The sequence below is a fragment of the Palaemon carinicauda genome, chromosome 27 (genome assembly GCF_036898095.1).
Source record: "Palaemon carinicauda isolate YSFRI2023 chromosome 27, ASM3689809v2, whole genome shotgun sequence".
In the NCBI taxonomy this organism is placed as follows: domain Eukaryota; kingdom Metazoa; phylum Arthropoda; class Malacostraca; order Decapoda; family Palaemonidae; genus Palaemon; species Palaemon carinicauda.
This window is the reverse complement of record NC_090751.1, coordinates 74,364,051-74,388,571: the sequence shown is the minus strand read 5'-3', so window position 1 is coordinate 74,388,571 and position 24,521 is coordinate 74,364,051. Positions and strand designations below refer to the sequence as shown.

At 40.1% G+C, this 24,521-nt stretch overlaps 1 protein-coding gene across 1 annotated transcript in view; it reads left to right on the top strand.

Annotated features, from left to right (window-relative positions):
• Window positions 1-22,774, top strand: part of Sap-r (Saposin-related) — a 1,093,325-nt gene extending 1,070,551 nt beyond the window's left edge. Inside the window, exon 19 of the mRNA XM_068351162.1 lies at window positions 21,990-22,774. Within this exon, the coding sequence (XP_068207263.1) occupies window positions 21,990-22,043 (54 nt within the window). The 3' untranslated portion in view covers window positions 22,044-22,774. The remainder of the gene's footprint in view (window positions 1-21,989) is intronic.
• The last annotated feature ends 1,747 nt before the right edge of the window (window positions 22,775-24,521 follow it).

Below are 24,521 nucleotides of genomic sequence, written 5' to 3'. Positions count from 1 at the left end.
TTCTTGGTGCGTTTCTGTGACCAAACCTTTAACTAGAATTTACATAACATTTTTGAACAGAGTACGAATTAGAATTTTAATCCCCCACAGCAAATTAGGGACACTTCCTGTAATCTCCATAGTTTGTTCAGAATATGCAAAATGGCTTTTACCAATCAAAGAAAACTATTTTCAGATGAAATCCTTACAACCATTTCTAAAAAGGGGAAATTAAAAAATTGCAACAAACTGTGTCTGAAAATAATTTGGCTCTGGAGGAAGACAAAAAGACAATAGCAATTTTTTAAAGATAGATTATTAGAAAGAATTTTAAATTAGTCTAAGATATACTCTTAAATAATATCCAAATAAGCTACTTTATGTACAAAGTTAATTTTAGGTAAGATATATAAATTAGCCCAAATTCAAAGTAAGGATGGTAAATTATGTTCCAGTTTAGTGGTAAAACGCATTATCCTACTAGGCAGATTATTGCCAACCTAGTCATGGATTACAATCTGTTTCCTGCTTTGTTACCCATCAACAAGGAACATACAGATGAAATTCTTTTAATTCTTTTGACAAATGTTATATCAAAATATGTATATAACTAGCTAGAAGGTTTCAACTTGAAATAATGGTTAATCTTTTTATCAGTTACTTAAGCTGATAGTTACCTGAATGATGTTAGCACCAGATAATTAGTTTTATATATTTGTGATACCCTGGTATTCTGAAGTAAGACCAGAAACAAATGGTGGTAGGGTAGACTCAATCAGAGTTTTCAGATTTATGTCGTCACTAGACCACACCTGAAACCAATGGAGTACAATATCATTTTATCTGTTTCAGATAGGTTAGGTGCTGTTAATTTAGGCATATTTAAAGAAATTTGTAGATGTTCAGGATTTGATATTAATTTCAGAATATTTTACCTGTTTATTAATTCTGTTTCAGAAGAGGTTTCCTGGGATTTAATCAGCCTATTTGGGTTTTGTGATAGAGAAAGGTATTTGCATCCAGGGAGGAACAGTCTGAAGTGCAATTATTCACTTATTTTAGGCTTTCGTACATACAGATATAGCCTAATTGATAAAGCAGATACTCAGATTGTTACCAGAACTCAAGCCAGTCTGTTGCTCTAGATTTGTTGGCAGTCCTATGTGCTGTAGTACATAGAAATTATTTTTGGGTGATTTCATTCCTAATTCTATGTCTTGTGAGAGGGACAATTTTTCTTTAGAAATCTTGCGAGGAGTGTGTAGGATGCATGGTACACTTTGGGAAGTAAGTTGAATGATCAGATAAAAAATTCTTAGCATAAGTGAGAAGTTCAGCTAAGCAAAAAGTGTCTAGTGCTTCCTGGCAAATGATTGCTACGTCCCTCAGTAATTCTACAAGTTTGAAAATGGTGGGATCGCTCATAAATGGTCATATTTGCAATTTCACTCATCAATAACCATACCACATTGAAAACCCTGCTTCTTGTCCGATCAGCGAAGTGAAGCAACACTGGGTTTGGTCACTACCTAAATGGGTGACCTCCTAGGAACACTAGTTTTTTTTTGGCAAAACAATAATAAATTCGTTTTTTTCTCCTGTTCTGGATCCCTTAGCATAAAGGGTATATACCCTGTTATGTATAGAAAAAAATTGAGATCTTTACACATTCCCATCTTTTACCATAATTTAGCAAGTACGAAACAAATTAAAGCCCTCTGCAAACCCCAATGACTATAAAGTAAATTGGTCAGCAGATCTGTCATGCGGTCAGTGTCTGAAATGGTTGTTGTGACAATCAATTTGCTCATACAACCTAGTCATTTAAAAAGTGGTTCATCCAAACACCTCCATTTCACATCTAATCACTTGGGGACTTTTTGCAACCCTGTAGATTGTCCTTTATAGGCTCCAGAAGACAGTCTACCATAATTTCATGTCAAAGAAAGTTGTAGGTTTATTTCCAAATGGTGTCATTCTAAGAATGTATTAATGACTAGAGCTAGCTAGGATTATAGTTTTAAAATTATAAGGTGTCCTTTTTGATAAAAATTTCCAATCTCAGGCTTTATAAGGTATAGATTAATGTTCAGTTTGGTACTCAAGCGTTTGGGAATATACCTTTCCTTTTCGGATACCATCTGTAAGCCCGTCATTATTAAAATGCCTACTTTAATCGGCTCAGTTTTATAGAATTGGTATGTGGTTTTATAATATTTGGAAAATTTGATTTAATAGTCTTTGGAAAACCTTTCACAGCTTAAATGTTTTTTTATTAGAATTGACTCCAGCTCAAAGCATAATAAACTTGAAGCACTTTTTTTAAGGGGCCCGTCTGCTATGATGTTTAACAGAACTACTTTTAAAACTAGAAAATAGTTTTGTTGTTTCAATGTATGCAGAAACATATCGTACATGCTCTCCAGAAGTTTCAGCGAATTATTTTTACAAATAATGAAGATAAAATGGTCTTTAAATGATGACGTCATCTTTACTACGTTGTCTGCATGACTGAGTTTGACAGAATCGTCTTTGCATGTTAATTTTTGCATTTATATAACGATTTTTTTCACTTATATTTCGAAGTATCATACGTCTGGCAGAGATGGAAGGCATTGGTAGAGGGTAGGTGAACACAACTACGATCTACGAGAAGAACAGTCGGAGTTTCCAAAGATGTATAGAAGTTACGTTGCATGTGTGTTTATTTACTTGCAGTTCGTAAGTACATTGTGTTTTCACAACGTCCTCGTAGACTTTATAGCAAGGCCAATGTTACCTAAGGTCAAAGAAAGAACAAAAAGTAAGCAGAGAGCAACAAAAAGAACCAAAAAGAGGGAAACATGAAAAAGAGTACAAAGCTGGAAGATTCTTACTAAAACTCTGGCAACAATGAGAGGCCACTGGCAACTCATGACACCCTTACACCAAGTGTATTAGTAAACATAGTGTTTAAATACTTCGATTAGGGAGCCTTCATGTAGGAATAAACAATATAAATACAAAGTAATGTTATCATAATAATGTTATGATTTTCTTGAAAAAAAAAAAAAAATTTATAGCAAATCATCGGGAGCTCAAAACTCAAAAACATACTTATTCCCACCTAGGTACATTTTATTCACTTATTTATTGTTCGATTTTAGAGAGAAAGATATAATTGAAAAGAGGAATAAAAATCCCACAATTTTGTGTAACAAAGTTTTTATTTTCTTTTTTCTCTTTTTTCCATGATTATTTTACGTCTAGACAAAGAAAATTAATGTATTAGTCGATAGGATAAGGGTCTCTTATTCGTCTAACTGAGTGGGTTCTTATTGGTTCAGTAAATGCTGATGGATGTGACATAGTTTTATTCCAGATAACTCCACCTGACAAACAAATAATAAATATTATACAAATTGTCAGATAGATACATATACTGTATACACACTTTAGTGACTAAAATATTACAATAACATAGCATAGAATAGTTATCACAATTATCATTAGCAATATTATATTAGTTTTCAAGATTTATGTTATGCAAAGCACTTGACACAGACTATTAGGAATATTTAACAATGGCAATGTTTTATTTAACAATGGCAATTAAATGGATCAATAATAATAGCTTAAATACTGGACATTATAGAAATACAATCTGAATGCATATATTTCAGAATACACCTCAAAGCATACACTTATACTGACCTGTATAGAATATTTGGGAAATATTCCACTACATAACCGTAGTATGACGTAGGCTATCCTATAAAGCCTGACAAACCTTGGGGCACCAGGCGGTGTTGGCCCGAGCTAAGTGTACACGCTACTAGGACCAAAGACCGAATGACAAAATTTGGGTTTCTCGCCGGTAACCACGCTTGGTTATTGTAAACACAAACATGGCAACGAGGTGTAGTCCGCAGTTAATAAATTAGTCGAACTATAGTTACGACGACGGTATAGAATTTGGAATAATGTATTTATACCTAACATTTTCCAATAAATGAGGTTAACTGCTAATGATTTCTTAAAATACCTACCAGCTCTCCTGAACATATACTAGAATAAAAACTTAGGGACCTAATAGATTAACAGACATGGACATTTGGACGAATGATATTAAAAGTTAAATAAGACAAAGACGATACATACAAGAACACATAATATTTGTTCCTGCCACATACTCCCCCCTTTCGAGAAAATGTTGTCCCGACATTTGTAAAGGAGTATGCACCTATATACATGGACACATGGTTAAGTAACTGGTAAAATATAAAAATTTGCTCTATGAATCAGAGACAATAATAGTGTTGAATCAGACTAGGGCTCATCCAAAATAGCACAGACGAGCTTGCTCAGCATGTTGACCCTGTTGGCAACTCTTGAAGGATACACATAATGAGACATCTCATATACCTTGGGATGCAACCACCGTGGAATCCGGCGTTGTCGAATTGACCGACGAGGGGAGGAATAGGTTCTTCAGGACCTCGAGCAGCAGCTTTCTCGGGCTCCTCTTGGGAAGAAGCCTCTGAACTCTCTGGATCAGCAGCTGGCATAACTGGTTCTTCAAATACCTGAATTTCTTCCTCACACTCTTCCAGAGCAGACTGAATATCTAGCACGTCAGGAACAGGTATTGGGGGTTCCACAACTGGCTCTGATGGTTGAAGTGGACTACTTCGAGGCATTGGAATGGGACGCTTTCTTGGAGTAGGGACGGGCCCGGGTCGGAGGCGAGGGCGAAATCGTATGCCAGACTCTGAAGCATCAGAATCATCTGATGAGTCACTGGCATTGGCTACAGGAGGATCTACACTGGTCATAGATGACTTATCCGTCGTTTTGGGCTCTACTGAGACAATGTCGTCTGTCCGGTCCTCTGTTGTGCTGTGCTCAAGGGAAGCAGCAAGTTCCGATGTAGAATCTTCTTTGGTCCCTTCTTGTCTACAGGCTGGACAACATAGACGGGAACTTCGGTGTTGGGACGACTAATGACAACGTAGACATCTGGTTGTCAACGATCCGCTAATTTGTGGGTCCCTGTGAAGGCCACATTCCTGATGAGGACTTGATCCCCTTCTCTGAGAACAGCAGAATGAGCACGCAGGTCATAATTCTTCTTCTGTTTGGCCTTCTTGTTGGTACTGTGTGCTTATGCTAACTCGTAAGCACGCAGGTCATAATTCTTCTTCTGTTTGGCCTTGTTGGTACTGTGTGCTGATGCTAACTCGTAAGCACTCTGGAGGGACTTCTCCAATTGACTGATGTAGTCTTTTCTGAGACTGTGCTGCCCCTTGAACACGCAGGACCTTATCCAGACCAAAGCGAAGATCTACGACGAGATGCGGTGACTGTCCGAACATTAAATAATGAGGCCCGAACCCTGTTGTTTCCTGCTTGGTAGTTGTATGCATGGACCAATGAGGCAACCTGTGTCTTCCAATTTTTCTTCTGTTCAGGCTTCAGCATACCCATCATGTTGAGAAGTATGCGATTGAAACGTTCGCACTGGCCGTTCCCTTGAGGATGATACGGTGTGGTACGACTTTTCTCGATACCCGCCAGATTGCTGAGTGACTGAATCACCTTGGACTCGAAGTTGCGTCCCTGATCTGAGTGTAGCCTTTGGGGGAAACCATAATGACAGATGAAGTTTTTGAACAGAAGCTTGGCTGTGGTTGGTGCTGTCTGATTCTTGCATGAATAGGCTTGGGTGTACTTTGTAAAGTGATCGGTGATGACAAGGATGTTTTCCACTCCACCTTTCGAAGACTCTAACTTGAGATAATTCATGCAGGCTAACTCGAGAGGTTGCGATGAGCTGATATTCATCAAAGGAACACGCTGGTTGACGGCGGACTTCCGTCTGATGCAAGGCAGGTATCCCTTGATGTAGTTAGCAACTGCTGTTGACATACCAGTCCAAAAGAAACGGTCTTGAAGAAGAGAGAGTGTTTGATCACGACCGAGATGACCGACTTCGTCATGACATCCTTCCAAGGCCTTCTGGTGAAACTTACTGGGAAGCATGACCTGACACTTTGGCGAACCATGGACGAGTGTGCTCCGGATCAAGACTCCATCTTCCAAGGCAAGATGATCCTTCTCCCGCATCAGTTGCTTAACTGCCAAAATGTTTGAGGAACATTTCTCCGAAGATTTCTCTCCCAGCAGACTGATGACTTCCACAAGATGGGGATCCTCTCTCTGGGCTAACCTCCAGTCTTCCTTGGTCATACTATAGAGACTATCTGGGGGCAGGCTAGATACCTGGCACTGTTGAGAACAGCAGATTGATTCCACAACTGGAACATCCACTTGGACAGAAGCAAATATGGCATCAACAACTGGACTGGACACCTTTTGACAAATGGAACTTGGCCATTGGATACGAGATAGGGAATCAGCATCCACGTTAGTTTTGCCGCTCCGATACATGATGGGAAATTTTAATTGGCCAACTGAGCAACCCAGCGATGTCCGGTGGTATCAAGCTTGGCAGAACTGAGGATATACATGAGAGGGTTGTTGTCTGTATGGGCAGTGAATTGGGCTCCATACAAGTAATCATGAAACTTTTCACAGACGGCCCACTTTAACGCGAGAAACTCTTACTTGTGTGCAGGGTAGTTCTTCTCGGAGTTCTTCAATCCACGAGAGGCATAAGCAATGACGCATTCCTGACCTTCCTGCTGTTGATAGAGGATTGCCCCTAAGCCCTCAGAACTGGCATCGGTATGGAGAACAAATGGCTGCTTGTAGTCAGCAAACCCCAACAGTGGCACGGAAGTAACATGGGCGATTAACTCGTCAAAAGCCTTCTGGTGCTCTTCCTTCCAATGGAATGAGGCAGGTGGTTTCTGAGTTTTCTTGCCATGGACCTTTATAACTGGGCCTTCTGTCAGCTGATGCAGCGGACGAGCAATAGGGGCGAAGTCTTGCACAAAACGACGGTAATAGCCGACAAATCCCAGGAAACTTTAGACATCCTTCACAGATTTCGGAATGGGCCAGGACTGAACACGGCTGATCTTCTCGGGATCTGTGTGGATACCCCTCTCGGACACTACATGACCAAGGTACTTGATCTCCCGGGTGAAGAGATGACACTTCGAGGGTTTAAGCTTTAAACCAGCCTGCTGCAAGCATTCAAACACAGCTTCCAACCTGACCAGGTGTTCTTCAAATGTAGATGAATAAACGATGATGTCGTCGAGATACAGTAGATATGTGAGGTACAAGTCACCCATACAATGCTCCATAAGTTGTTGAAAGGTAGCTGGTGCATTTGTGAGACCAAATGGCATTGTGTTGCACTCCCAGAACCCAAGGTTACCAACGGTGAACGCAGTCTTGTGCTTGTCTTCCTCGGCCAACTCGACTTGCCAGTACCCACTCTTCAAGTCGAAAGTACTAAACCACTTGGCACCATGCAGGGAGTCGAGTGTGTCATCGATGTGTGGCAAGGCGTAAGAATCCTTGATGGTTAAGGAGTTGAGCTTTCGCAAGTCCAGACAGAAACGAAGCGACTTGTCCATTTTACAGATGAGCTCTACATTGGATGAGTAGGGACTCTTGGACTCGCGAATAACACCGAGATCAAGCATCTTCTGGATATGCTTACGGACCTCATCAACCATGGCTGGGAGGATACGCCGATGTCGCTCTTTAAAGGGTTGATCATCCTTCAAGTTTATTTTGTGTTGTACATGTTGTGTATGCCTAAGGTCCAGGTCGTGCAGCGAAAACACTGACTTCCAATTCTGGATCATCCTCCGAGCTTGGGCTACTTGGTCTGGAGACAAATGTTGCGATAGGTCAAACTTAGCCAAAATGTGTCATCATCCATTGGTGCACTATGATCCGCTGTTGTAGACGGCGCCGGTTGGGAACCAGGAGTAGGCGCACCGAATTGCTGCACCAGGTCTACATTGTGCAACTCGCACAACACTGTCTTCTGGCAGATGGTCACCTCCTTGTTGGAAAAGTTGACGATTTCCACAGGAATCCAGTTGGTAGAAGTCCCAGGCTGAACCATGGTTTTGGCTGGGGTTACCACCAAACCGCCGGGAGAGATGATCGGGTTGGATCTTCCATTACCACTAAGGCAGGTGTGGACGGTACACTGAACCGACTAAAACTATGAACCAAGCGGCGACCTTCAGCAGGGATGACGATGGGCTGGGTGGTCCTTACAGAGCCCAAACTCTAAACAGTCGATGTGATGGTTTGTTGTTTCACCATGACCTTGAATGCCATCTTCCAGGGAGTGGATAGCTTGTCCAGACGAGCAGGTTCCCTGCAGTCTGCTTCGCATCGGCTCAATATGTTCGTACCCACGAGAACAGGTACTTGACGATGATACTCTGTGTTGGGAACCACGAGCATTAAGGTATCGAGGCTAAGATCCAGGTCCGGAAATTGAAGGCTGACTTCAACATAACCGAGATACTTGAGGATGGTTCCATCAGCAATCTTCACTTGAAGCAATTCTTCCAGGGAATGGACCTCCAAACCAAGCTGTTGCTGGAACTGCTGAGATATGGTGCTCAGCATGGATCCGGAGTCGAGTAATGCAGTAACATCCTTGCCTTCTACGGAAACATCTACTTCACAAGATGGGCCAACCAAACGATCAATGATGGGGAGCTTCTTGGCGGCACCCAACATATGCCCGATTATGCTGATTTTACCCATTTAAAGGACACTCGTCCCTTATGTGTCCAGGCTGACGACACTTGTAGCATATGCCTCGAAAGGGCGGACGTGTTGACTGTGATGCTGTAGGGGAATGGTCGACTGGGGCGGTTGCTGGAGCAGGCGCTTGAAGTCGAGATGTGCTGGAGCTCTATCCTCTGCCTCGATATCCACGACCCTGACCACGTCCTCGACCACGACCTCGTCCAGACTCCAGGAACTTCTGCAAGGCCTCGACCTGTGTCTGCAAGGCGTCCATCCTCTTCATGACGTCATCAGAATCCTTCTTTTGTGATTGGGAGATATGCGGCGACACTTGCTGAAACTGGATGGACTTTGTTGATGAAGATCCTTCTAGCTCTATGACCCGCGCCGAAACGAGCATGTTCTCAAAGGACACACCTATGTCCATCTGGTAATGAAGGGACATCTTCATCGATGGGGATTGCAAGCCGGACCAGAACTTCTTGCTGACCATCTTGGATGCATGCTCTTCAGACATCATGGATGGATCACTAAGGACGATCTGGGACATCAAATCCTGGAGTCGGCAAGCCCACGATGCCACGGTCTCTTCTTTCTTCTGAGCCGCTAACCAGAACTGACCAAGAAGCTTGTCAATGGGGAGAATATTACCGAAGCGATGATCCAAATGTTGCAGCAACTGCGCAACTGAACACTGACCTGAGACGTGCAGGAGGACCTCCGTGGCAGGACCTTTGAGTGACCAACAGATGTCTTGTAGGATTTCCGGCTCGGAGTACATATCCAAAGCCACCAACGCTTCCACTTCTTGCTTCCATAGCGCGTAGCTGACACCGTACTTGGAATAGTCACCAGTGAAGTGGGACGATATCTTGCATTCTGCATGACTAAGTTGAGGATATGGCATTGGACTCTGCTGGGGTGCAGGTCCTGAGGATGGGCTAGCGGAAGTTTCAACGGTGGGCTTGGGTGATGCAGCGTCATCGGACTTGGTCACTAACTGCAAAGCGATCTTCTTCCTCTCGGACAAAGGCAAGTCCTGGAGTAATCCCACAATCGTCTGGATTTGTGTTGAACCTGGGACCTCCTCGGACTCGTTCTGCAGCTCCTCTTGCTGTATCATACCAGCGACTTGCATCTCTCGGTCGAACGGCAACGCCTAAACAGTGAGGGGACTTGTCTATAAACTTCCAACTGGTAGCTTCGGTGCAGCATGCAGTTGCCTCTTCCTTAGTGCGGAACACTAGGATGGCTTGACGTGTGGCCAGGAATACAAACTCGGGCTCGTCATGAGGTTGTTTCCGCAGGTAGGCACGGACTTCTTCAGCAGGAAATCGGCTGGCAAACCACGCACCAACACACTACGTTGGCGGACCATCCCGGGCAAGAACTAGTAGACAAAGGCTTGAACCAATCTAGTGTGATGACAGAGTTCAAGAACACAAAGGCGAACCTGCAACCAACAAGTTCCACAACCGGGGAACCAGTACACAAACACCACTACTTTTACAGCCGGGCAGACACAGGAAAAAAAATCATTGCGACGGCTAAGTCAACGTGTGTAAGCCCCTGGCCCAAACATCACCTGAATTATAAGTTACAATAAGAGCAACATTATTACAAAAGTATTGTAGGAACCACAAAAGTACAAATTAAGTTAACCAAAGGCACATTAATTGAACGCAAGTAAATTACAACCGGTCATAAACAATTTTAGAACAAAAAATATCCAGGTCAATATGCACTAGCAAATGCTTTGAGAACTTACTAAGTTAAAAGAAGTTTAGATGCACCACAATTTGGAAGACAAATTTACTGGAATGCGGTCAGTATACTTTGGAAAAACAACATCTTTTACTGAAATTCCAAGTTAAATAAATTTGAAAAAAAAAAAAATTACTACCAAGTATGCATTTCACAATTTAGAAAACCACACACTCAGATACCAAAGTACCAAATATTATAATTTTTTAACTATATTATTTTGAACTAATTTATTTTGATTAGTTTCATTTATCAGACAAGCCAAAACTATTTTGCTTTCAAGTACAAATCTCTTCCCACAAGTCTTACTATTACAGAATGGATTATACTACACTAAATCAACAAGTACCCTTTTACAAAATTTACTTTACCAAGACCGAGTTTACCTAATTACAGCTATCACACTACGAATATTTTGAATGATGGTTACAAAGAGCTGAGCAGGTCAAGGTTAAGTCAAAGGCCACAATAATACAAGTTGACTACAGCATTGACAAATATCTAAGCTGAAATTACATTACACAACTAACAATTTGGAATAAGCTATTTCCCCAAAATATTAATAATTTAGAATTTGCAAAAAAACTTCACATAAATCTTTACTCAGTAATTTAATTAGATACACTGATAACAGGCAATAATTCACTCAATACAACAGATTAATATCAACATGCATCACAAGTCAAAAGCCAAAACAATCCCCTTATCAGTTCATTCACAACAAACGTGTGTGGAAACACCTGGCATATAACCACCACAATTAATAGTGTCCATTCAGAGTCAAGACATAACCATGCACGACGCAGGTCAAAAGTCTCTCCGTGCTCTAATACACCGTACACAAATGGTGAGTGGCTGTCCATACACGTCAATACTGTACACAGCGGCGAACTCACGCCAGTCCAAAGTGCATCACAACAAAAATACAATCGAACACAATAACACACACGTGACAGCTGAAGATATCGAAGCTAAAATTGTCACCGGTCCTCACTGGTGTACAACACAGTGTGTAATGCTAAAAACAACTGGAACTACCTTGTGGGACGTACAAAACCACCGCAGCTCCTGACGAGGCTTGATCACGGCCGACACTGTCCAGAAGTCTGGTCACGGCTGCCTCCTCCCTCCCACGACGGGATTGGTCTCCCGACCGTACCTGTGGTGTCTATAGTGCATAAACATGGGACCATCTGCAACGCGTACAGCAGTACTCACACGCAGATGTCCATCCTGTCGTAAAACTTGCTCCGGAGCCTAATCCTGGGAGATGACTTATCTCCTGAGCTGGCGGCAACCAGGTGGAGCTTCTTCGTCGCACACTCAACCAGTGACACGTTGGGCGCCAATGTAATAGTCGGTAGGATAAGGGTCTCTATTCGTCGAACTGAGTGGGTTCTTATTGGTACAGTAAACGCTGATGGATGTGACATAGTTTTATTCCAGAAAATTCCACCTGACAAATAATAAATATTATACAAATTGTCGGATAGATACATATAAACAGTACACACTTTCGTGACTAGAATATTACAATAACATAGCATAGAATAGTTATCACAATTATCATTAGCAATATATTAGGTTTCAAGATATATGTTCGGCAAAGCACTTGACACAGACTTTTAGGAATATTTAACAATGGCAATGTTCTATTTAACAATGGCAATTAAACGGATCAATAATAATAGCTTAAATACTGGACATTATAGAAATACAATCGGAATGCATATATTTCAGAATACACCTCAAAGTATACACTTGTACTGACCTGTATAAAATATTTGGGAAATATTCCACTACATAACCGTAGTATGACGTAGGCTATCCTATAAAGCCTGACAAACCTGGGGGCACCAGGCAGAGACGCCCCCGAGATGGTGTTGGCCCGAGCTAAGTGTACACGTTTACAGGACCGAAGACCGAATGACAAAATTTGGGTTTCTCGCCAGTAACCACGCTTGGTTACTGAAAACACAAACATGGCAACGAGGTGTAGTCCGCAGTTAATAAATTAGTCGAACTATAGTTACGACGACGGGATAGAATTTAGAAATAATATATTTATCCTTAACATTTTCCAATGAATGAGGTATACTGCTAATGATTTCTTAAAATACCTACCAGCTCTCCTGAACATATACTAGAATAAAACCCTAGAGGGACCTAATAGATTAACAGACAGACATTTGGACGAAACACATTAAAAGTTAAATAAGACAAAGACGATACATACAAGAACACACACATTATTTGTTCCTACTACATTAAGAAAAATATTCATTTAAAAAAAAAAAAAGGTCAGCACTGTTGCATCATGTATCCAAATTGCTCAAAAATAATTATTTATTTAGTTTTCTTATTGTAGGAATGGTTTATATTATTCTTTTACAAGTGTGGTATGATTATTGTGTATCCTCCCATTCTTACTGATGTTTCATGTCCATTTTTTTTATCATTCTTGACTTAGGCTAACTTCACCCTGGCTGGCAGCCATGATGTGAATTTACACTCGTGCTCCATCCCCTTCTTTCACCTAACCTTACTGGTTTCATGAGGCTGCCCATCCTCCCATGCTGTCGATTCGTCACAGTGGGGAGCTGCGGTCCTGGCGGTCCTTCTGGGAGTTGGATAGTGTTCTACAGTTGTCCTAGGGTGACTGTCTTCACTTTCCACGGAGCTTATATGTGTGGCAAAGCGGTACAGGTCTTGGGAACTTGTTCCTTGTGTCTACTTCTTGTTTACCCATTGGAACTCCTTACCCCCTGTTTTAATGCTGACAGGTAGACCCCCTTGTGCTGCCTTACCTATTCATAGGCTTCTTAGTTTTTTGTAGGCTATGGCTGATTGTGATGACTTTTCCTCTGTGCCCTATTACTGTAGACCCCTTAGAACACTATTCCTGTTCTAATGTGGCAGTTAGGCCTTCCTGTCTTGCTGCCTTACCAACTTCTGAGTCTTCCATCACCACCCTTTTCCCTTTCCCGTGTGCCTGCTAGTGTGTCTACCTGCTGTGGAACTTTGTTTCCATCCCTGTATAGTCCCATGGTGACTGAAGTACTCTCCGTTGCTATCTTTGGACAGGATAGCTCGTAAGCTATCTATTCTGGCCCTAGGTAGACAAGATTTTTTCCTTCCTTGTATTAATTCTCTCTTCTGTCTTAGAGGCCACTTTTGGGTGGTTTCTCTGCCCCTTTCCCTTTCTGGTTAGGCCATAACCTGACTGTACTGGGAACTACAGTTCCTCTAGTCTAGTCATCTTACCCTAGCAATTGAGTTTTCCCTCACCCGCTAGATGGGCTAGGCTTGTCTGCTGCACAATTTTTCCTATGGCCTAACCCTATCCAGGCGAAGAGTTGGTACTACCTGGGGTTCTCCTCTGTCACCTTAGCAATTGCCTGTTGTGCGACTTCAGCTTCTCATCCTGTGCTATGTACCTCTTTCTGCGGAGTCTTGACTCCTTTGCCGGGTTAATCTGTCTTGGCAGAAGTGTCGCCTTTTGTCCCTGCTTCCGATCTTTTCAGCTTGAGTTCTTCTAGCACTGGATGTGTGTTGGCTATGGAAGATTCTCTCTGCAGCCTTAGGCTGGTCATCTGCTCCTTCCTCTCCTCTTCCATATCTGAGGAACATTGTCTTCTGAAGTTGGTCGATTGTGAACGAAAACACCGAACACTTACAGTACAGTTAAGCTGTACTATAGTGTTATTACCATACATATATTGCAGCAATATGCACTATAGTATCCGTGAGTGTTAGATTATAGTATTACTAGATAGGAACAACTGTTTTGTTATCCAGAACAGTAAGGGGATGATGACGACTCTATAAATATTTACTTTAGCACAGTACTATACTGTAGCCTTACTGTGTCCAGTACGTAGTGTACATGTGTGAACAAGTACTGTACACTGTACATATGATTATAAACTGTGATAGAAAAAATAAAACAATACTAGGCAGTATTTACTGTGTTAATCATCAGCTTGCACCCGTTTGTGGCAAGGGGCAGTGACTTTTTAGGTTAGGAGCTAGCCCACTCTGGTGGCACATTTTTTCACGAAAATCCCCGTATCGCGTCTGTGTCTGTAACCCAACTTCATGAATAAAGAGGGCCAACTGTACTGACAAAACAAGTCATTCGTGCACATGTGCAGCATCCCTCAAATCCCCTCCAGTTGTAAACAAACCAAGAAATCAGCTGATTTTTTTATTTCAACCTGTGATACAGGGAAATGAAGATTAAGAAAACGGAAACAATCATTTAAAGTGAGAAATCATCATCTTTTAAAAAAATTTGTAACCTTATTGCTTTGACCCCATCATTGTGTCATTAAGAAAAACTTTAAATTCAGATTTTGCAAGTGGGTCAACTAGAGAGATGCTGTTTGTGGGTAATCAAGTAGGAGTGTTCTTGAATCACTTCATTTAGCAGATTCTACAGGTTTTTATTCAGTTGAAATTGCTTCCCTGCAAGATTTGTTAGCATTTTTGCATAGGAAAAGCTGTATTTTATATAAATCAAGACATATCCTTTCAGATTGCGGTAAGTGATTATTGCATTATGGTTGTCTTCCCTACTGAATTTGCTAGTTTTTTGTGAAGGGAAAGTGCTGCCTTTTAAATCACCATTGTGAGGAGTACAGCGTTATAAACAATGGTTGACATTAGATTTTCATAACAGCTGAGGAGACCGAACCAATTTAATGATGAGCAGAGAGATCAGTTATTTTTTTTCTGAGTGAATAATGCCAATACAGTGGAACCTCTGCATACAATCTTAATTCGTTCCAGAAACTGCTTCGTATGTTAAAACAATCATATGTTGGAGCAAATATTCCCATAAGAAGACACTGTAATTTGTATAATTCGTTCCACACCCCAAAAACCTATGATAACTCCTTAATAAATTACTACATATAATTACACATAACAATAACATAACTGCATAATATGAAAGAAGGGTGTAAAAAAGATAATTATAAAGAAATAATAAATAAAAAATGTGTTTTTATTGTCACTTTACCTTAGAGACAGGCCAACGCAGGTGTAGGATGTGCTACGTCAGGAGGAGACGGACGATTGGAGAGAAGGTAGACAAGGTGTTAACATGTTCTTTAAATAAATACTCTCTCTCTCTCTCTCTCTCTCTCTCTCTCTCTCTCTCTCTCTCTCTCTCTCGTTCTTCTTCACTGTTAGTGTTAGAGACGTCTATTAATTTTTTCTGAGAGAGAGAGAGAGAGAGATTAAACAAAAATGTGTGTACATATGATTTTTAACAGCGTCAACGAGTTGAAAGACAATTAAATGTAACTTAAAAAGCAATATCAGCGAATCTGAATTCCTTTATTAACTAAAACAAATATTGATACAAACACACTCATGTGCGTATGCGCAAACACAAACACGCAGGAGGAGACACGATCGGCGAGGAGGTAGAGATGGTGACTGCGATAACGTACCGTAACTTACACAACAGAAACTTTAATCTAACTTAGCTTATTTATTTTTTTTTTTTATTTTTATATTTCATATATTTTACATTTTTTTTTTCTTTTGATTTTTAATTTTCATCACTTTCAGTGACGAGTTACGGTACGTTATCGCAGTCACCATCTCTACCTCCTCCCCGACCGTCTGTCTCTTACTGCGTAGCAATTCCTGCACTTGTGTGTGTGTTTGTTTGTGCATACGCACACGAGTGTGTTTGTTTGTGCATACGCACACGAGTGTGTTTGTATCAATATTTGTGTTAGTTAATAAAGGAATTCTTAGTTACATTTAATTGTTTGTCAACTCGACGCTGTTAAAAATCATATATACTCTAAACACATTTTTACTCTCTCTCTCTCTCTCTCTCTCTCTCTCTCTCTCTCTCTCTCTCTCTCTCTCTCTCTCTCTCGGAAAAAAATAATAGACGTCTCTAACACTATAACAGCGAAGAAGAACAAGAGAGAGAGATTTTATTTAAAGAACATGTTAATGCTATGTTTAGAGAGAAACAGAAAAAGAGAGAGGCCTTTTTTTAAAAGAGTATTAATGCTATCTTGGTTTTCTTTGCTTCACTTTTTTCTTTCTTTCTGTTCATCACGCTGGCCCTTCTCACAAATGATCGTTGCCAACACTCTCTTTGTCCTTTATCCCTATCAACAAAAGGCGTTCTATTTCTTCCAGAGTATTGCTACGATGTCTTGTAATAATGGTGATCCCCTTCGATGGTTTATCTGCTTTAATGGCTGCCTTCTGCTTGATGATCGTCGAGATCATAGGCCTATTCCGGCCATATTGTTTAGCCATATCACTCACATGCACACCGCTCTCATGTTTTTCTATAATTTCTTGCTTCAATTCTAATGAAAGAATTGCCTTTTTCCTTATCTTACCACTACCTGTACTGATACTTAGCTTCTTAGGCACCATGATTATAGGTAAAATCAAAAAGGAAATGTGAAAAAAGGAAGAAAATAAGCACTGTTAATAACAGACCAAACAGAGGACAACCACACAAGAACAAAGAACAGAGCAGTCAACGCTCAATGGGGTTCCTCTTACGTGCTGCCTTCTACATCGGATGTTGGAGCATTACTTCGGGTGTCGAGACAAAAAATTGATGGAATTTTACTTCGGATGTTGGAACAATCATATGTAGAGGTTCCACTGTACTACCTTCCTTTTTTATTATCAGATGGCCAGCAATCCATCTATTGTGGGAGAAAATTCTGATATGCCTACTTGGTTACTTTTTCTGGCCTGACTTCCTTAGTAGAGTCTAGTGGTCATAAATATGTAGTGTTGTTTCAGTAAGGACTCTAAATTTTTGCTGCGCCTCACAGAATTGATTTCCTCTCGTAGGGTCTCGAATTCTTCAGTTACTATAGAACCTTCTGAAGCTAAACTCTTGCTGTTCCACATTACTATTCACTCTTATCAGACATCTAAATTGCGTGGCATAAGACCAAGTAGGTAATCTGGATCATTATATCACTCACTAAAGTAAGTGCCCTTAAGCAATATTCCTTTTATTTTGGGAGATGACATTTCATATTAGCCCTTAGATTCTTATTTAATTGATTTTTTATGGATATTTTTGTTATTGGTGATATATCAGCTAAAGCTTGGCAATTACATCATTTTACGGATGACAATAGTTTTCCATTCACTTGCAATTCGTCACTAGCTCATCACAGGTTTACTTTCCATCCATATACCAAGGCACTTCCCCCAATTTTGGGGGGTAGCCGACACCAACAATGAAACAAAACAAAAAGGGGACCTCTACTCTCTATGTTCCTTCAGCCTAATCAGGGACTCAACTGAGTTCAGCTGGTACTGCTAGGGTGCCACAGCCCAACCTCCCACATTTCCACCACAGATGAAGCTTCATAATGCTGACTCCCCTACTGCTGCTACCTCCGCGGTCATCTAAGGCACCGGAGGAAGCAGCAGGGCCTACTGGAACTGCGTCACAATCGCTCGCCATTCATTCCTATTTCTAGCACGCTCTCTTGCCTCTCTCACATCTATCCTCCTATCACCCAAAGCTTTCTTCACACCATCCATCCACCCAAACCTTGGCCTTCCTCTTGTACTTCTCCCATCAGCTCTTGCATTCATCACCTTCTTTAGCAGACAACCATTTTCCATTCTCTCAACATGGCCAAACCACCTCAACACATTCATATCCACTCTAGCCGCTAACTCATTTCTTATACCCGTTCTCTCCCTCACCACTTCGTTCCTAACCCTATCTACTCGAGATACACCAGCCATACTCCTTAGACACTTCATCTCAAACACATTCAATTTCTGTCTCTCCATCACTTTCATTCCCCACGACTCCGATCCATACATCACAGTTGGTACAATCACTTTCTCATATAGAACTCTCTTTACATTCATGCCCAACCCTCTATTTTTTACTACTCCCTTAACTGCCCCCAACACTTTGCAACCTTCATTCACTCTCTGATGTACATCTGCTTCCACTCCTCCATTTGCTGCAACAATAGACCCCAAGTACTTAAACTGATCCACCTCCTCAAGTAACTCTCCATTCAACATGACATTCAACCTTGCACCACCTTCCCTTCTCGTACATCTCATAACCTTACTCTTACCCACATTAACTCTCAACTTCCTTCTCTCACACACCCTTCCAAATTCTGTCACTAGTCGGTCAAGCTTCTCTTCTGTGTCTGCTACCAGTACAGTATCATCCGCAAACAACAACTGATTTACCTCCCATTCATGGTCATTCTCGCCTACCAGTTTTAATCCTCGTCCAAGCACTCGAGCATTCACCTCTCTCACCACTCCATCAACATACAAGTTAAATAACCACGGCGACATCACACATCCCTGTCTCAGCCCCACTCTCACCGGAAACCAATCACTCACTTCATTTCCTATTCTAACACATGCTTTACTACCTTTGTATAAACTTTTCACTGCTTGCAACAACCTTCCACCAACTCCATATAACCTCATCACATTCCACATTGCTTCCCTATCAACTCTATCATATGCTTTCTCCAGATCCATAAACGCAACATACACCTCCTTACCTTTTGCTAAATATTTCTCGCATATCTGCCTAACTGTAAAAATCTGATTCATACAACCCCTACCTCTTCTAAAACCACCCTGTACTTCCAAAATTGCATTCTCTGTTTTATCCTTAATCCTATTAATCAATACTCTACCATACACTTTTCCAACTACACTCAACAAACTAATACCTCTTGAATTACAACACTCATGCACATCTCCCTTACCCTTATATAGTGGTACAATACATGCACAAACCCAATCTACTGGTACCATTGACAACACAAAACACATATTAAACAATCTCACCAACCATTCAAGTACAGTCACACCCCCTTCCTTCAACATCTCAGCTTTCACACCGTCCATACCAGATACTTTTCCTACTCTCGTTTCATCTAGTGCTCTCCTCACTTCATCTATTGTTATCTCTCTCTCATTCTCATCTCCCATCACTGGCACCTCAACACCTGGAACAGCAATTATATCTGCCTCCCTATTATCCTCAACATTCAGCAAACTTTCAAAATATTCCGCCCACCTTTTCCTTGCCTCCTCTCCTTTTAACAACCTTCCATTTCCATCTTTCACTGTCTCTTCAATTCTTGCGCCAGCCTTCCTTACTCTCTTCACTTCTTTCCAAAACTTCTTCTTATTCTCTTCATATGACTGACCCAATCCCTGACCCCACCTCAGGTCAGCTGCCCTCTTTGCCTCACGTACCTTGCGCTTTACTTCCACCTTTTTCTCTCTATATTTTTCATACTTCTCTATACTATTACTCTGCAGCCATTCTTCAAAAGCCCTCTTTTTCTCTTCCACTTTTACCTTCACTCCTTCATTCCACCATTCACTGCCCTTCCTCATGCTGCCTCCAACAACCTTCTTGCCACACACATCACTTGCAATCCCAACAAAATTTTCTTTTACTAACTTCCATTCCTCCTCTAAATTACCAGTTTCTCTTAATCTCACCTCATCATATGCCATTTTCAACCTTTCCTGATATTTACTTTTTACCCCTGGTTTTATTAGCTCTTCAATCCTCACTACCTCCCTTTTACATCCACCTGCTCTATTCCCCCACTCTTTTGCTACAACTAATTTTCCTTCCACCAAAAAATGATCAGACATACCGTTAGCCATACCCCTAAACACGTGCACGTCTTTCAATCTTCCAAACATTCTTTTAGTTGGGTAAATTCTAAAACAATGGCTTTTATTTCCCTTAAGTCGGGCTGTGAAGAAAATGTAAATGTTATAGTGGGTTATTTGTATTTGATGAAAAGCTTTACTTGTATATAATAAAGTTTAATTCACAAATAGTACATCAATATTATTCAGGAGGTGACGTTACATGCACTAACCCTTTCATCCATTAGCCCCAAAAGAGGTGTAGCACTAACATGCCAGTTAAAAAAAAATAGTGTGTAAGTTACGTACTCCTGAAATTTTAGGATAAAACTACTTTGTAAACCTTTCAATTACCCCTTTTCATTGTGGATAAGAGTCTTTTAATTTGTTATCACTATTACAAAAAAATGGGTGTTAATTTTATTTGCATTTACTTGTTGAATTAAGTCTCGGAGACATAAATGTTGATTAAATAGAGCTTATGGAGAAGTAATATGAACATTAGGTGAGTATAGAAATAATAAAATTGCATTATTAAATTTTTTCTTATTCTGACATTTCCTTGAACATTAATCCCTGTTTTTTTTTTTTTTTTTTTTTTTTTAAAGATTCATTGAGACATGCATGGTATGAAATATATGTACAGGATACAGAGGTTTTAGTACACTCAAGGAAAATTTATTTTATCAGCAATTTTTTTTCTTAAAGAAACTACCTAAAAAAGAATTATTTTGGACATAGCTCACATAAACTTTTAGTTTCCATTTCCCTATGTATTAGATATTGGTTAGAATCAAATTCTCTCAATCATATGCCTATAATTACTGGTAATTAGTTTTTTTTATATATACAATTAACCATTTTGTCATCAGAATGCTCCTGAGAAGCTAAAAACAATTTAGCTTCACTTGGGATATTGTAAAGATCCTTTATTACTACTTAGGCTTTATGGCAAAACATATAGTGTGGTTGATGCCCCCTCAATTGTACAGTACTTTATATAAGGTTTCTGGCCATGGTAATGGTTTTGTAAGTTTCCAGACTAGACTGAAACCTTGATGATGATGATGATTATTATTATTGTTACTACTTGTTGAACTACATCCCTAGTTAGAAAAGCAGGATTCTATAAGCCTAGGGGCTCTAGCAGGGAAAATTGCCCAGTGAGGAAAGGAAACAAGGAACAATAAAATATTTTAAGAACAGTAACAACGTTGAAATAAATATCTCCTATATAAACTATTTAAACTTTTAACAAAACAAGAAGAACAGAAATAACATAGAATAGTGTGCTCAAGTGTACGCTCAAGCAAGAGAACTTTACCCCAAGACATAGGCTATGGCACTACCCAAGACTAGAGAACAATCGTTTCATTTTGGAGTGTCCTTCTCATAGAAGAGCTGCTTACCATAGCTAGTGAGTCTCTTCTACCCTTACCAAGATGAAAGTAGCCACTGAACAATTACAGTGCAGTAACCCCTTGGGTGAAGAAGAATTGTTTGGTAATCTCACTGTTGTCAGGTGTATAAGGACCGAGGAGAATATGCAAAGAATAGGCCGGACTATTCAGTATGTGTGTAGGCAAAGGGAAAATGAACCGTAACCAGAGATAAGGGTCCAATTTATTAATGTCTGGCCAGTCAAAGGACCCCATAACACACTATTGGTAGTATCTCAATGGGTGGCTGGTGATCCCTTGGAAGTTCTGAAAAATCTTGAATGCTACAAATTCTGTTGGACATTGTTCCATTGTCATACCACGACTCTTGTCCATACTGTGACACCGATCTCACTATGGGTTCAAGCCAAGAATCTAGTGTTTTTTGTTTATGTTTCATCCTGAATAGTAATTTGACTTGTAGTTTTGGCTTATTGATACATTTATATATTTCAGATGACTATTCACTGCAAGACTAAGGTCTGGAAGGGAACCCCCCCTCTCATTTGATGTGGATTTGGACATCATTTTGACTTACTATTAGTGTTGTCACAAATTTTCAAGAAGATTGTAGGCAATGGTAATGGTGATTAAGTATTCAGTGTCAGTTTTTAACATTTGTGTTCTGTAAACACACAAATGAATCTTAAGTTGTAATGGAAGTTATTGTTATTTTTATCTTTTTATGATTTCTGAAATGCCCAAATAATCTGAAGTATTTGGCCATTTTCATTGCAAGTAATAAAATGTAAGGTATTATATAATCTAAACCTTTGTCAGCATATTCACTGTTGTTAGTGGTTAGTGCATTTTATTTGAACTAGTTAATATACTCTAGTTTTTGCTATGTATTAAGTGTGTTGTGCTCCAGTATTGCCTAATGATAATAAAGGTTGTTGTTTTATTCTCAAGTTACCTTTTCTGTGTTATTTGCATAGATTATAGAAGCAATATGGAATCATGTTCATGTCAAATTTTGAAAAATGCAAGTTTGTATAAAATATGCAGTTGAATGGAAGAAGTTGCAAAATTATCTTCTATTTTTATATATTGTTAACATTAGTGTGAATTGTTAATGTAATTTCCTTCTTAAGATAAGCCCTCTAAATTATCACAGGATATAGTGAAAAGGACAATATTATTGATTTGTCGATAAGTAAATTATAGAAATTTTAAATTTTTTTCATGAGTTAGTTAATTGAACAATGTGCTTGTTTACCAATTAAAAAATAAACAAAATTTATTATTGTTTTTTTTACAGGAAAGATTAGTTACCTTTTCTACTTTTTGTTACTTCTACAAAAGTAACGGTTTGTTTGTAGGTAAATTCTAAGAAAAAAAAAGTTGGATAAATATATTTTTCTACTAAGGCTTCTGACACTACCTATATTTTTTTACAGATAATGATTTAGGTTCATGCATAGAGAATAACTGCAGGTGAGACTTCCTGCATATTACAGCTAAGTTTTATAACAAAATGGATCATATTAGTAGAGCATAGTATTTGAAAAAAAGTAAATATCTACCATGGCATTTAAATATCTAGTTCAGGTGAGCATTGTCCGAAAAAGTCAACAAATACCCATGATTGGTTTTGTGATACTGTACTGTTTACCTGTGTACAAATTTAAAAGAAAATTATTATTTCTTAACCAGGATATATACTGTAGTATATGAAAGTACACACACTACGCAAATTTAATTATTTACAAATGCCTTTACACCACAAATTAAATTTTGAACTAGTATATACATATTTCTGGACTCGAGCTTTGTCGTCCTGATGGAAGTTCGTCAAAGGCAGCTTCTACTTGGGGTATTTCTGCAAGTGATATACCAGAGAATTTTACGTAAGAAGTATCACTGGGTTCTATCCCTTGGAGCGAATATCCCGAGAGATATCGTGTATGAAACAGGGACGTGTTATAACAAGCCACGGCTATCCTTCTCCGAATAGAGTTAACCTTGTCTTGAAGGGTATGGGATAGGATTGGATATGTGGGACAGAGACCCATTACAAGTCTGATCCCAGTGTGCTGAAAACATGTTCGCTGGTTCTCCATTCCTTCTTGCAACGCCATCTTCACAGAATTGCTTCGGGAGTTTTCTGCTTAGTTTCAAGTTTTCATAGTGATTTTCAGGCCATGGATGCTTCTGCTTCTTCCTCAGCGCTTATGTTGAGTATCCTCTTCCTTGTTGGTAGAGAATTTGGGGTGTCCACCCTTGTGAGTTTGTGCTAAGCGTCCGTTATTTGCCAGCGGCCGCTGCATGGCTGAAGCCGATGGCTCAAGTCTCCAAATCGCTCAGAATTTCATATTAATTCTTATCTAGTCTTGTAAAAGTGAGTTAGATATATTCTTTCATAACTGTGGTATGATTATAGTTTAGATTATTACCAAAAAGTTTGCATGATTGTCTTTCATCAATCTTGATTTAGGCTAACCCATACACCTAGCTCTTGGCCATGACTGGTAAATGTGTACAAATGCACCCTCACCTTCTACCACGTAACCAACCACAGGGTTCTCAGGAGGCTGCCACCCCTCCCTTGCAGGGAGCTACAGCCCTGAAGGTACTCTCTCGGAGCAGTGGGTGGTGTTTTATAGTTGTCTTTGGGCGACAGTACTTCACTTACCTACTTAGCCTTAGTGTCTGGCTAGGCTGCACTGGTTGTGGGGACTTGTTCCCTGTGTTTACACTCTGTTGATCCCTTAGAAAGAAACCAACCTTATTCGGATATTGACAGGTAAACTTTTCTGTTGTGTCCCCTTACCCATTGCTAGGCTTTTTTTCTTAGTTTTTGTTATACTGGCAGCCAGTTGTGAGGACTTGTTCTCTGTGCTTGCTTACTGCAGATCCCTTGGAACAATGTTGCTAGTTCTAATACTACGGTTAGGCCTTCCTGTCCTGCTGCTTTACCAATTTCTAAGCCTCCCTTCCTATCCCCCCCCCCCCACACCTTGCTAGTCTTGTTCTGCTTGCTGTGGA